Here is a 12,936-nt window from a genome sequence, read left to right on the forward strand (position 1 = left end):
CTCTTATGTGTGGGCGTGGGGCAAGTCCCCGTGGGGAACTGCTGTTATCACACGGAACTACAACATTGCTCTTCTTTGGCTCTGCAGGTGGCCCCCAGTGGGAATTTCCCATATCAAAGGAGGTGTATTTTGAGGGGAAGATAATTTAAGACTCTTTGAATATATATAGGGTACCTGAGGCATATTTTATTATTCAAACTCTGACTTAAGGTAGTGCCTCAATTGAAAAAGAAGCAGGAAGGCAAGGATTGAGTTTCTCCTCTCTCCTTCATCCCAAGCAAGAAGGGTAACAGAGAAGACATCACATGGCCCATAATTTGGAGTCAGAAAGTGATTCTCCTATCAGATTTGGGTTTAGGTTTACTTGCTCCTGAGCAAGTAAATGAGCTATTCTTTTTCACTCTGTGGGCCTTGTTTTGCCTATTGGTAAAATAAGGAAAATAGGACGGGATTAGGTATTTGCTAATTAAAACATGGGAGATTGTTAAAGATGCAGAATCAGGCCCCAACCAAGATGTGCTGAATGAGAAATTACATTTTCCAAATTCCCCAGGTGATTATTATGCTGGCTAGAATAAGTGCCCTATTCCTATTGGTTCCTATACTCTGTGAATCTGAGTCTAAATTGCAAATTGTTTCAGCTTTAGGAATTAGAAGCATGATTTTTGGGGAAGAGATCAGGCTTTGGAACATCTCTGGGGTTTTTATTCTTTTGGAGCAGAGAGAGAAGTCAGGGTAGGTGTGCTTTCAGAAGGAAGGAATAGCTCATGCAAGGTAAGCTCCAGGGAGCAGCCTGTTTGCAGAGGCAGAAAGTCTTCAAACTGCCTCTCCAGTTTGCAGAGGCAGAAAGTCTTCTACATGCATCTTCTGAGGAGCAGGCTGGGGCTCCTTGTCCCTGGGGTTCTTGGCACAGAAGTTTCACATGTCCTATCAGTAGTGAGTGACTCCTTTGAGAAAGGACAGATGGGAAGGATTTCAGGGCTACAAGAGCTTCCCCAAAGAACTGTCTGCCTGTGATCCAGAAGGGTGCTTAGGTGGTCTTGTCTCTGTCACCTTCTTCTCTCTGGGAGTGCTGCTTCAAGACCAGCTGACCAGAGAGATATATTTCTTTGCCAAGGAAGAGCTGGACCTGGGAAGTGGCAAATGGCAGACTAAGGAGATGGCTGTTTATTACCTGATTTAGAAGAGGAGCTTGGGGGGGGGGGTGGTCCTATAGGGCATGTTAGAGGAGGGTTTTTGCTTCGCCATCTGTCAGAGGAGTCATCTGTCCTAGAGGAATGAAATCTCTGAACTCTCCTTCCTGTTTTTCCATGGTTTCTGGTGGCCAATGGGAGAGACTTTTTGGGTACCCAGAAAGGGACCACAGTTATTCTGTGTGGGTGACCTGGCCCATATCAACCCCATTGGGCCCTTCAGAAAGCATGGCATGAACTTAAAGGTCCCTGGACAAGAAACCTTGATCTAATGAAAAACAGATGACACCAAGGACTTCCTGGAGGGAGATTTCTTCTCATCTTTCCCCCAAAGTATCACAGCTTAATTTCAGCATCACTATTTTGTCTGCAAGGGGCAGAGAAATTACTTGGATCCAACATTTACTCTTCTTAAAATGTAAGAGTAAGAGGTAGATGAGGGTGGGATTATTGTGTCCATTTACAGAGGTCAGACCACCTGGGTAGGGTCAAATCCTGACTGAGCCATCTACTACCTCTGTGACCTTAGCAGAGCCTCAGGCCCAGTCAAGATCTATAGTCAGAATCGGCACTTAGCCAGCTCTTCAGAAGATATGTGTGCACACGAGAATGAGTACGTGACTGGTTGGCCTCTTATACTTCAACCAACTCCTGTATTCAGAGAGCCCGAGATTATATTGTAAATAATTTAATCTTTAGGAATTAAAAGTTCAATTTCTGCCCTGACCCTGTGGTGGGTGTAGTGCCTGTAATCCCATCAGGAGGCTGAGGCAGGGGGATTGCAAATTTGACGCCAGCATGGGCAACTTAGCAAGGCTCTGTCTCAAAATAAAACTATAAAGGACTGGGGGTTTAGTGCAGTGGTAGAATGTCCCTAAGTTACATCCTCAGTATGAAGAAGTCAAAAGAGAAGAGAAGGAGGAAGAAGAAGAATCAGGAGGAGGAGGAGGAGGAGGGAAGGAGAAGTAGCAGTTCAATTTCCAAAGAGCAAGTTTTGGACTTTGCTGTTAATTAGCTGCATGACCTTGAGCAAGTTATTTATACTCCATGCCTCCGTTCCCCATTCAAAATTATGTGACTTTATCTTCCTTTGCATAAGAACACAGTGGCTCACCATCTTGAAGTATAACTCCCAGGTACTTACCACTCTGCCTTCTTCCCAGTAAGATATTAGAAAGGCAAAATTCACATCTGACTCCTCTTGGAACCTCCTACAGCACGTAATCCAGAGACCAGGGACATATGAACTGACGTTTTTTGAGCTAGCACATCTCAGTTAACCCTCACAACAAAAATTCATAATTGTGAGTACCATTGTCTCCATTTTAGTAATGAGAAGACTGAGACACACAGAATTTGGGGGACCTGCGTGAATCCACACAGCAGATGAGAGTCAGAATTTGAAGTCAACCCCAGGTTTTCAGATACAAATCTCTCAGACTCTTCCATGCCCACCAAGTGCCTGGATACCAGGAGCTTCTACTGCTTGAGCACTGACCATAGGTTGGACCCAGTGCTACATGATCTTCATATGAAGCATTTAAAAAAATGATCTCAATACTCATGGAATATAATTCCATTTTTACAGATGTGAGATAGTGAAGCCCATGTGGTCATGTGGATTTCCCAGTAAGAGTCTCATGATTGGGATTTAAGACTCTGGCCCCCATGCCAGTCTCTGAACTGAACCATGCCTAGGTTTGCCTAAAGGGCGACTCATCTTCATGTAGGTTTTTCAGGGAGAAGGATGACTGTCACTCTGCTATCTCATTCCAAGAAACAAAGCTGAGATTTGGGGGATCACTTTGCAGGCTCCTGCCTCACAGTTTCATCTGACCCTTTCCCTTGCCCCTCCTTCCTTTCCTTCATGCAAACCCTGTAGAAAGCACTGGCTGCTGCAGCCTCCTTCGTAGTAGAAATTCTCATCCCTCAAGACTCGATGCCATAGGGTGTGCTCATTTTTTTAATTGATGCATTATAATTATATATAATAATAGGATTCATATACTATATTTATACATGCACATAACATAATTTTTTCCCTAGCACCTTCTCTGTCCTTCTCCCTTTCCTTAGCCCCTTGCTCTACTCTAGTGCTCTCCCTTTTATTATTATTATTATTGTTGTTGTTGTTATTAATATTATTATTATTATTTACTGCCTTATAATATGTAAAAACAGGATTGGGGTGTGCTGGTGTGAATGCTGTTGCATAAGCTTTTCTGGAGGTTCTTCTAACTCTGCTTCTCTTCCCCATCTCCTCTGACTCTGCAGGTCACAAATTCTGAACTGCAGGGCAGCTGTGACTGAGGCTACTGGAAGGGAAGTAAGAGACTGAAGCACCTGTGACTTCTGGCAACAGGAAGTGGAGGGACATGCACTAAGCATCTTCTGCTACTGTGGCTCCGCAGCCCAGGGAGGCCTGTCAAGCAAAAGAATTAAATTAGACTTGGGGATACTGAGCTTTTGAAAAACTTGGGCTTGTAATTGTGAAGATTTGTGGGGTGACCCAAAGCACTGGCCTTCAGAAATTGGTGTCCGCATTTTCTTTAAACCAGCTTTGCTAAAGGAGTTCACTATAGCCTTCAAGGGACAGGCCAGCTCAGGCCAATGTGACCTAATCTCTGAGTAGCTGTCTAACCTTGCCAGGGCAGTGGCCAGCCAGTCTGCAACCCACGGCTTCCTGCAGAGACTTCTAGTGTTGTTACACCATGTGCTTTTCCAAGGCCTTCAACAACTGGGACCTGTTTCAAGGCCATCCTACCAGCAAGAAGCCGAATCCCAACTCCTGCTGCCAGAAAGCTTGTAGAGGCCATTTGAGAAAGCTGTCCTCCCTCGGTGGACTATTCCCAAGGGAAATTTGGGAGCCTTTCAGGATTCACAGAACATTTCTCAAATCATATGTGCTAGGTGCTGGAAGCCACTCACGGGCAGAAAAGTGCAGATGACCACTCACTCAGCAATGCGGGGGTGGCTATTTGGACAAAAGGGTTCCTTTGCCTTCTGTGGCTCAGACAGCTGGCCAGAGATGTGGCAGAAGGTCTCTCTCACTAGTGTTAGAAAAAAGGGCTTTGAGTCCTTTTTTCCTCTCCACATAGAATTATTCTTACTTTCATCCAGAAAGTGAATTTGATTTCATCTTCAAAATGACCTATGACACAATCAGAATATGTCAGACCTTTCATGTTGCCAGACATCCCAGTCTGTGTATGGGAGTCTGTGGCCCCAAGAAAGTGTGCTGATAAGGGTTGCTGGCAAGTCTGGGCCAGAGGGATGCCCCTGTCCATGCTGCGTCTGCCCAGATTCCTCCACCAAGTGAAGGTGCCAGCCCCGTGGCCCAGAAGTCTGGGTTCCCTGGGAGGACCACGTGATGTGAAGCTCTTTGACACCAACAGCAAACTACCTTTCGTTTTTCTAGTCTGAGATCTGACCATAGAGCTCTGGCTTTCCCCTGAGGACCATGAAATGCTCCTGTCCTCGGTGTCCCCTCCTTTCTATTGCAGAGCATGAAAACAAGCACTCTCCTTTGGAGGCCATGGGAAAGGTGCCATTCCCAGAAGCTGCCATGCGAGACCTCTGTGATCTGGCTGAAGCAAAAAATGGGCCCTGTTGTTCTCTGTAGACTGGACCTGAGTCAGGCAGGGTGCCCATTAAGGGGATATCTCAGCATTGATTCTGAGAGTATTGCTTCCCCCTCTCCTGACCTCCCCAGCACACCTGTGTGGGAGGAAGCAGGCGGAGGACCCAGTGTGCTCATTTCAGAGTCCTGCCTGTCCCAACTCACTGAGCTTACACAAAGGCCTTTACTCTGAACTGAAAGGTCAGGGGCAATAAGATTTGTGGCTCAATGGGTTTGAAGGGAGGAGACTATGTTGAGTGAGATAGATTTCTCAGTGTGGGAGAATGAATATCTGTTTCTGGGCCCAACTACAGTCGTGCTCAGAAAAAGAACTGGGAAGGTGGCATAGAAGCCAGAGCTGGCCACTCCCAAAGCCCACTGTAAGCTCTCTTTGTAGGACCTGAACACACAGACATTTTCCAAGGGACGTCGCACTCTGAAAGGGAAGTTACATATCTTTTTTTTTTTTTTTGACTTCTGTTTTGAAATTTACCTAGATTCCCATATTCACTTTGTATATATGAGTCAAAGGAAAAAATAACAATAGCTTTATGTACAATTAAATCTTAATAAAATAGAAGTTTAATTCTCTTTCAACATAAAAGTAAATCCATCACCAAGGGTTATTTCTGTTTGACACAGGGACAGGGCCTAGGTTTTTCTATTTACTTTGTGTTCTCATATATGACTTCTATTATGTGGCCCAGTAGAGCTGCTGAAGATACAGCCATTGTATCTATATTTTAGCTAGCAGGAAAGAGGAAGGAAGGAAAACAGTCTTCTTGCCCTTCTGTTAAGCACATTTTCTGGAATCTACAGTACTTCTGCTGTATTGGCAAAATTTAATTCCAAGTCCCCAACTAATGCAGGAGAGACTAAGGATTGCAATCTTTATTCTAGGTGGCCATGTGCCTAGATAAAAATCAGGGATTTTGTTACTGAGGAAGGTAACATGCAGGCATCTATACCTAGGTTTCTAATATTATCCTCTAAGACTAACTTTAGAAGCATAGACTGATAATTGAAAGGTTAGAAATCAGCTAGTCCATATCCTCATTTTGCAGATGAGAAATCCAAGGCCCAGAGAAGTTAAACAAGTCAGCCAAGATCACACAACACGTTGGTGACTTGAAACTCTAAGCTCATGTTCACTGGGTGTGTTTTTGTTCTTCTCTGTTTCTTAAGAAAGAAGCTTCATTTTACAAGGGATGGACCTTGAGTGCCAAGGATAAAATTTTATCCATTACTCAGCCCCTGAGCTGTAGGACACAGGGGAGGACCATGTCAGGGTTTGCATGCCCCAGTCTGCCCAGTCCTGAGTTTTGGTCGCTAAGGAAGCTACTGGTGAGGACTCTGGGACAGCCAGACTGTGCTAGCACTGCCATGTCCCCAGTCTTTGTGTGTGCATGTGGCTTTATCTGTCTCTGTGTCTGCTCTGCGTATTGTTTCCAAGCTGCCCAAATCACACAACTGACTTCTGTGTGTTTCCATTTCAGGGAACACCCTGCTGAGATGGGAGCTGCCAGCAGACTGGATTCCTTCAAGGCCTTGAACTTCAGGACTGTGCTGACAGTCAGCTGGCTGATCCTGGTTCGCTTCCTTGGGGCCACGGCCACAGGTAAGCCATTGAAGCAGCTGGGCCTCCACATCTCAGCATGGACATGGAAGTCAGTTCCCCTCCTGCTGGGGGAGGGGTAGGAGAAGGAATTACAGGGGTGGGGTCAGGGTAGCTGGATCCTGGCTTGTCCTTACTGGACTGCTTGATCCCAGGCAAGTCTCATCCTAGGCTTCAGTTATGTCATCCACAAAATGATGGGGTTGGTCAAGAATCAGGGGTTGCAAACTCAGTGTCTGCAAGAGTCAGACATCTGACATAAAGGAATGAAGCTGGCTGGGTCAGGACTGCGGTCACCTAAGGGGTGGAGACTCCTCTAAAGAGACACCATTCTTTGGTTCTGCCAGTTGCTGCCACGTGGGAAGTAAGGTTACTGTTGCAGGATATTCTGAATTTCTATGAGAAATTAGAATCTAGATTTTTATATAAAAGCTCCCTAGGTTTTAATTCAAATTTTAAAAATCACTGTGGGGACCAAGAGAAAAAGCACACGTATCTGAGGTGCAGTTTTCTGCCTCTGTCTGGGCTACCTGACCTCAGCGTCCCCTTCCTATTTGTGTCATAGGATGTGGTACATTAGAGTGCTTTTCAGCTCTGATGCTCTGGGCAAGGACCCCATCTATTTTTCCACCTCAATATCTTCAACTTTTTCTCTAAGAGGTTTTGAATTAAAATCCAAAAGTATAGGTCAAGTTCACTTGGGCTGTAGGAAATAGCAATTGAATAAAGCAAATGTAAGGCAGAAATGGTGAGAGATAGAGGACAATTTTAAAATTTCAAATAGGAGTTTAGAGTCAGGTGTGGTGGTGCACACCTGTAATCCCAGTGACTCAGGAACCTGAGACAGGAGAATCTCAGGTTTGAGGCCAACCTGGGCAACTTAGTGAGAACTGTCTCAAAATTTAAAAAATTTAAAAAGGGCTGGGGATGTAGTTCAGTAGTAGAGTATCCCTTTAATCTACAGTGCTACCAAAAAAACTATACTTGGACAGTAAAAGAGGAAGCAGGATTGCCCTGGAATATGCAGATTGTGCTGCAGAAGTAAACAGGTGTTTTTCTTCCATGGTAGTCTTGGCAGCAGTTCACCTGGCCATCCAGAGGCTGTCCTCTTTGGTTCCCCAAGTGACAGCTCTGATGGGAAGAAATAAGGCTGTCACTGGACAAGTGTGAGAACCACCCTGGCTTAGTAACATTAGGTTCCAAAGCCAGCATCTTTTATAGCAATTCCATAGACATCAATCTCAGGGGTCCTGTAAGGGACATGTTCTATTACAAGACATGACGGGGAAACCTACAACCTGGCATCAAAATAAAATATTTACAGTTCCTTCCAGTTTAAAGGCCATTTACTAAACAGGGGACACTTTTGTTAAAGGAGTGTTGCTTGGTAACATGGTTTATGGAGTACCATCTTTCTCATGTTTCCAGGGGAACAGAGCTAGAAAATTAACAAAAGGTCAAATTCTCATGAAAAAAAAAGGGAAGAGTTTTGTTAACTCTTCAGATACTGCTTTCCAGAGGACAGAGTGTCTTGGAATTAAAAAATCTGGATAAACTGTTGTATAACTTTAGAACTTGGAATGTGCTGGGTAGCCATCTGGTCTACCCTTACCTTATGAAGGGGGAAACTGAACCCAGAAAAACTAAGTGTGTGGTTACACACACATGATGAACTAATGAAAGACATGGGACTGGACCTCAGGGTTCCGTCCTCCTAGATCAGGGCATCTCTCTAATCTCTGAGAACTTCTTTTAGCTCTAGTGGAGACAGGACCATGAAGATGCATGAGCTGCCTGCCCTCCACTTATGGTCTGTGTTAATCCTTGCTCGACAATGCTGGTGCATGGGAGCAGTGACATCTTTTTCTCTTTGGCAGTGCCAGCAGAGTGCCCTGACCAGAACCCTGAATTGCAGCCCTGGAACCCTGGCCATGACCAGGACCACCATGTGCACATCGGTCAGGGCAGGATGCTGCTGCTCACCTCTTCTGCCACGTTCCACTCCATTGACATTTCAGAGGGAGGTAAGCCAGTCTCTCCCCTCCACCACCCCTGAGGCTTGCAGAAAATTGCAAGTTGTGATGACTATAGCTGGTCAGAACAGTGTACATGCTTTGGGTTCATGTTAGAGCATCTGTTTTTTTCTTTTCCCCTAGTCACCATCAACTCTGAACATTTAAGAAGGGCTTGTTAAAGGACCAATCTTAGTAAAAGGAATCTCCTTATTGATACTCTGAGCAGTGTTTATTTTAACTTGTCATTGAACATAGGGTATGCAGTGATGGCAGTAAATAATGGACAGGCATTACCTACGCATTGCAAAACAGAAAGTAATTACTTGCAAGGCACCTAGCACAGGAATGTTTGGAAGATGCACCTTTTTGACTGCCTGAACAAGATGGGGGACTCAGGGAGGCTGCCCTTGGCACTACTATTATGTTAAGCTTTACCCCATTCCTACCTCTTTAGGCAAGTTAGTCATTAAAGACCATGATGAGCCCATTGTTTTGCGTACACGACACATCCTGATTGACAACGGAGGAGAACTTCATGCTGGTAGTGCCCTCTGCCCTTTCCAGGGAAATTTCAGCATCGTGTTGTACGGAAGGTGAGAAGATCCGTCCCAGGGGACAAATACTATTCTGTGATCTGACAGGAGGGAGACTTTCCAAAGGAGAGAGGGAGGCAAGAAAATGAGACAAGAATGGTTCTGCCCTGCCAAATCCTAACTGTGAGCATGACAGACATGGTGAAGTATATGAGCTGGAAAAGTCCATGAGACATTTTACTTATTATGGCCTGGATGCTGTCCTGATGTCACAGAAGTCCCCCCCAGCCTTTCAGTTGCTTTCCAACCTTGTCATGGTTTGAGGAGGCTCTTACAACTTATCTAATAAGTTCTAATGGACAAGATAGAGTTCAAGTCCATGCGATGCTTGCCTCTGGCTGTACCCCATCTTTAAGCAATTGAGAGTTCTTAGAGATAACTGGGAATATGCCAGGGTATGCAGTCTAGGTCCCAGTGGTCTATGTAACCTAAAACCTGAAACACTTAGAATTAAAAAGAAGTGGCAAAATGTAAACTAATAAACACTTCTGCTGGCCTTTTGCACTTCCTATTGGTCTGGCTTGGTGGTACACTCCTGTAATCCCAGTGACCAGGGAGGTTGAGGTGGGAGAATTGCAAATTCAAGTCCAGTCTGGGCAATGTAGTGAGAACCAGCCTAAAAAAAAAATTAAAATAAATAAATAAAAGGATCTGGAGATGTAGCTCAGTGGCAGAGCACCCCTAGATTTATTTCCCAGTACAAAAAATAAGAGAAGAAGATAAGGTTGCTACAGCTGCTTTACTGACCTTATGAGATCATCAAAAATGACTCTATGGTGACATCTTTGGGAGCCTGGGAGTAGTGATGGTCCCCGGTGGGCTCAGTATCTAGTAAAGATATAAGTCTGCAACTCTTTAAAGCTTTTCTCTTATAGGGCTGATGAAGGTGTTCAGCCAGACCCTTACTATGGCCTGAAGTATCTTGGAGTTGGCAAAGGAGGTACCCTTGAGTTGCATGGACAGAAAAAACTCTCCTGGACATTTCTGAACAAGACGCTTCACCCAGGTGGCATGGAAGAAGGAGGCTATTTTTTTGAAAGGAGCTGGGGCCACCGTGGAGTCATTGTTCATGTCATCGACCCCAAGTCAGGCACAGTTATCCATTCTGACCGGTAAGGTTGGCCTTCATTTAACACTGGTATACATGTACTCAGCACACATGTATTGAGCATGTGCCCTGGCCAGGTGCTATTCTGGTAGTGGATGTGCAGCAGTCAAAGAGCAGATGGGAACCTTTGCCCTCAAGAGTTACATTCTGCTGGGTGCAGTGGTGCACACCTGTAATCCCAGTGACTCAGGAAGCTGAGGTAGGAGGATCCAAGTTCAAAGCCAGCCTCAGCAACTTAGCAAAACGCTGTCTCTAAATAAAAAATAAAATGGGCTGGGCTGTGGCTCAGTGGTTAAGTGACAGTGTGTTCAATCCTTGGTACCAGGAAAAAAAAAAGTTATATCCTTCCCAGGCATTTGAATTTTTTTTTTTTTTTTTTTTTTTTTTTTTGTGGTGCTGGGGACTGAACCCAGGCCTTGTGCTTGTGAGGCACAAGTACTCTACCAACTGAGCTATATCCCCAGCCACAGGCATTTGTTTAATGTAGCTGAGTTTAATAGGAATGAGCATGCGTGCGCACACACACACGCACACTAGTGTCTGAAACTGAAGTTTCAGATTGCGTTAATTCATAACAAGAGAAAAAAGTCATAGGGAAAGAGTAGAGAGTAACTGGGGAAGGCTACTAGGGGTGGGGTGATCAGGGAGAGCCAGTGTAAGGAAGCAGTCATTGAGCTCAGAGCTGCAGGGTGAGGATGCATTGAGGAAAGTGGTGAAGACAGCTCCAAGTATAAATGGCCAGAGGTGCAAAGGGCATGATGATTTCAGAAGCCAGAAAGCCAACCAGAGAGGTGGTGTGCAGTGAGGGAAGGAAGAATTGTAAGCAGTGTCAGAGGTATTGGATGGGCAGGGGCAGGTATGGTACCTTGAAGGCCACAGTGAGGAGGTGGTTTTTATTCTAAGTGGGATGCAAAACCACTGAAGGCTTTAAGAAGGGTATGATCTGGTTTAAAAGAACACTCTAGTGGCTATGCAGAGAATGGATTGATGGTAGAGGGCAAAAATAAACAGAGGTGGTTAGGAAGCTTCTACAGTGGTCTAGGCCAGACATGGAGATCTCTGGTAGAAGCAACAGAGATGGGGTGGATGAACTTGAGAGGGATTTGGAAGGCAGAGTGGTAGCCTCTGGCCCCTTCCCTCACTTTCTATCCTGGCTCTAGGGTAAGCTAGCCTGCCCTCAATCTCCCTGGGACTCTCATGCCGGCCCTGCAGAGGCTGCCCCAGGTGCTCAGAGGAGAGATCTATTGGAAGGACACAGTTGAGTTGGATAAGCAGAGAGAGAGTTCACCTTGGTGCTGCTGGGGGAGACATGGGGCTCATCAGGAACAGGACTGTGAGAGGGGCCAGTGAAGGCAGCAGGGACCATCTGTGGGATAGCAGCGCGTCTGGCAGGAGCCAGAGTGCTCACAGGCACACATGGGACAGCTGGAACTCATCCCCTGTTAAATATTAGTGACCATGCCATCATTGGATTTGCTCTGTGCAAAATGCTGTGTTCATCGCTTCACTGCTCTGTATGCTTTAATCTTCATAGAAATCCTGTGATGAGGTGTACACAGTAGTGCACATCTGTGATCCCAGTGGCTCAGCACACTGAGGCAGGAAGATCCCATGTTCAAAGCCAGCCTCAGCAACTTAGCAAGGCCCTGTCTCAAAATAAAAAATTAACAGGGCTGGGGACATGGCCTTAACCAGGCTCAGTGATTAAGCTCTCCTGGATTCACTCCCCATTATCAAGAAAGAGAAAATTCTGAGATGGGTTCCGTTATTGCCCACGTTATGCAAATGAGACTCAGTGAGACTCAGTTTGCTCAGTCACAGGTTGGCAAAGATTGGAGCTGGGGCCCAAACCCTGATCCACTCACTGAGTTGTCTCCATGGCTCCCGGGGACTGTCATCTGCTTTTGCCCTGACTGAGCAGCCTACAGGTGAAGCTGAGATGCCCACAATTGACACAAAGTACTTCTGAGGGCTTCTGCCTTCATCAGAAGACAATCTCTTTAAGTGGAGTACCATTACAGGGTAGCAATCTAACTTTCAATTAAGTTCATTATTGAACTATATAATGAGAAGTTATCTGGAGAGCTGCTGTGGAGGTTACAAAGAGAGGAATGCCTGCCCACCCCAAATCTCCTGTGCTTGAAGTATGTTGGAGACCTCATGGTTCTGATAGCCGAATGTATACACACACACACACACACACCACACACTCACACACAAATGTAGGCCAGAGTCACCTGAAAAGGCCACTTCAAGGAGCAGGAACCTACATTTTTTCTTGAAAGATAGTAAGAATTTGATTAGGGAGAAAAAAGACAGGGCTGAGTGAGTGAAGACAGGCGTGTGGTCCTGGTCTCTGAAAAGTGCTCGCCCTGCAGCAGATGACCCCTGGAGAAGGGTGGTGGGGACTAGAGGTTGAGGCAGGGTTGGATCAGGTTATGCAAACAGCTGAAGAAAAGTTTGGCGACTCAGGAATGCCTCATTAGCTACCATTTGCACTACCACTGTTTTTCAAAGTCTCCTTGGCTATTCACACTGGCTTATTTTTCTAGATTCACTTTAGAGCTATTTTGCTTTTTAAGTTCCAAGACAAATTATTCCATCGTAACTATACAAATCTTCATATTTATATGAGTTGGATTGTTACCAAATCATCTTTCCTTTGTAAATTCATCTCACCAGTGGTGTGCATTTTTTTAAGAAAAATCTGTATTTCATGGATACTTTATGTGTGTGGCAACAGATTGTCTTCGTTAACTTTGAGATGATCAACTCTTTGCTGGGGTTGTTGGC

The 12,936-nt window shown here is 45.2% G+C and overlaps 1 protein-coding gene across 5 annotated transcripts in view; it reads left to right on the forward strand.

Moving 5' to 3' along the window:
- Window positions 1-12,936, forward strand: part of Cemip (cell migration inducing hyaluronidase 1) — a 175,975-nt gene that overhangs the window by 91,771 nt on the left and 71,268 nt on the right. For 3 of the 5 annotated variants that reach the window (XM_047542051.1, XM_047542054.1, XM_047542052.1), the window contains exons 2-5: window positions 6,309-6,430; window positions 8,305-8,451; window positions 8,897-9,035; window positions 9,911-10,147. In XM_047542051.1, coding sequence (XP_047398007.1) covers window positions 6,325-6,430; window positions 8,305-8,451; window positions 8,897-9,035; window positions 9,911-10,147 — 629 coding nt within the window. In that variant the 5' untranslated portion in view covers window positions 6,309-6,324. Of the gene's footprint in view, window positions 1-4,931; window positions 5,014-6,308; window positions 6,431-8,304; window positions 8,452-8,896; window positions 9,036-9,896; window positions 10,148-12,936 lie in introns of those variants that run through there. The other 2 variants (XM_047542053.1, XM_047542055.1) reach the window with 2 other exon arrangements.

Source organism: Sciurus carolinensis, chromosome 2, assembly GCF_902686445.1.
Source record: "Sciurus carolinensis chromosome 2, mSciCar1.2, whole genome shotgun sequence".
Taxonomy (NCBI): Eukaryota; Metazoa; Chordata; class Mammalia; order Rodentia; family Sciuridae; genus Sciurus; species Sciurus carolinensis.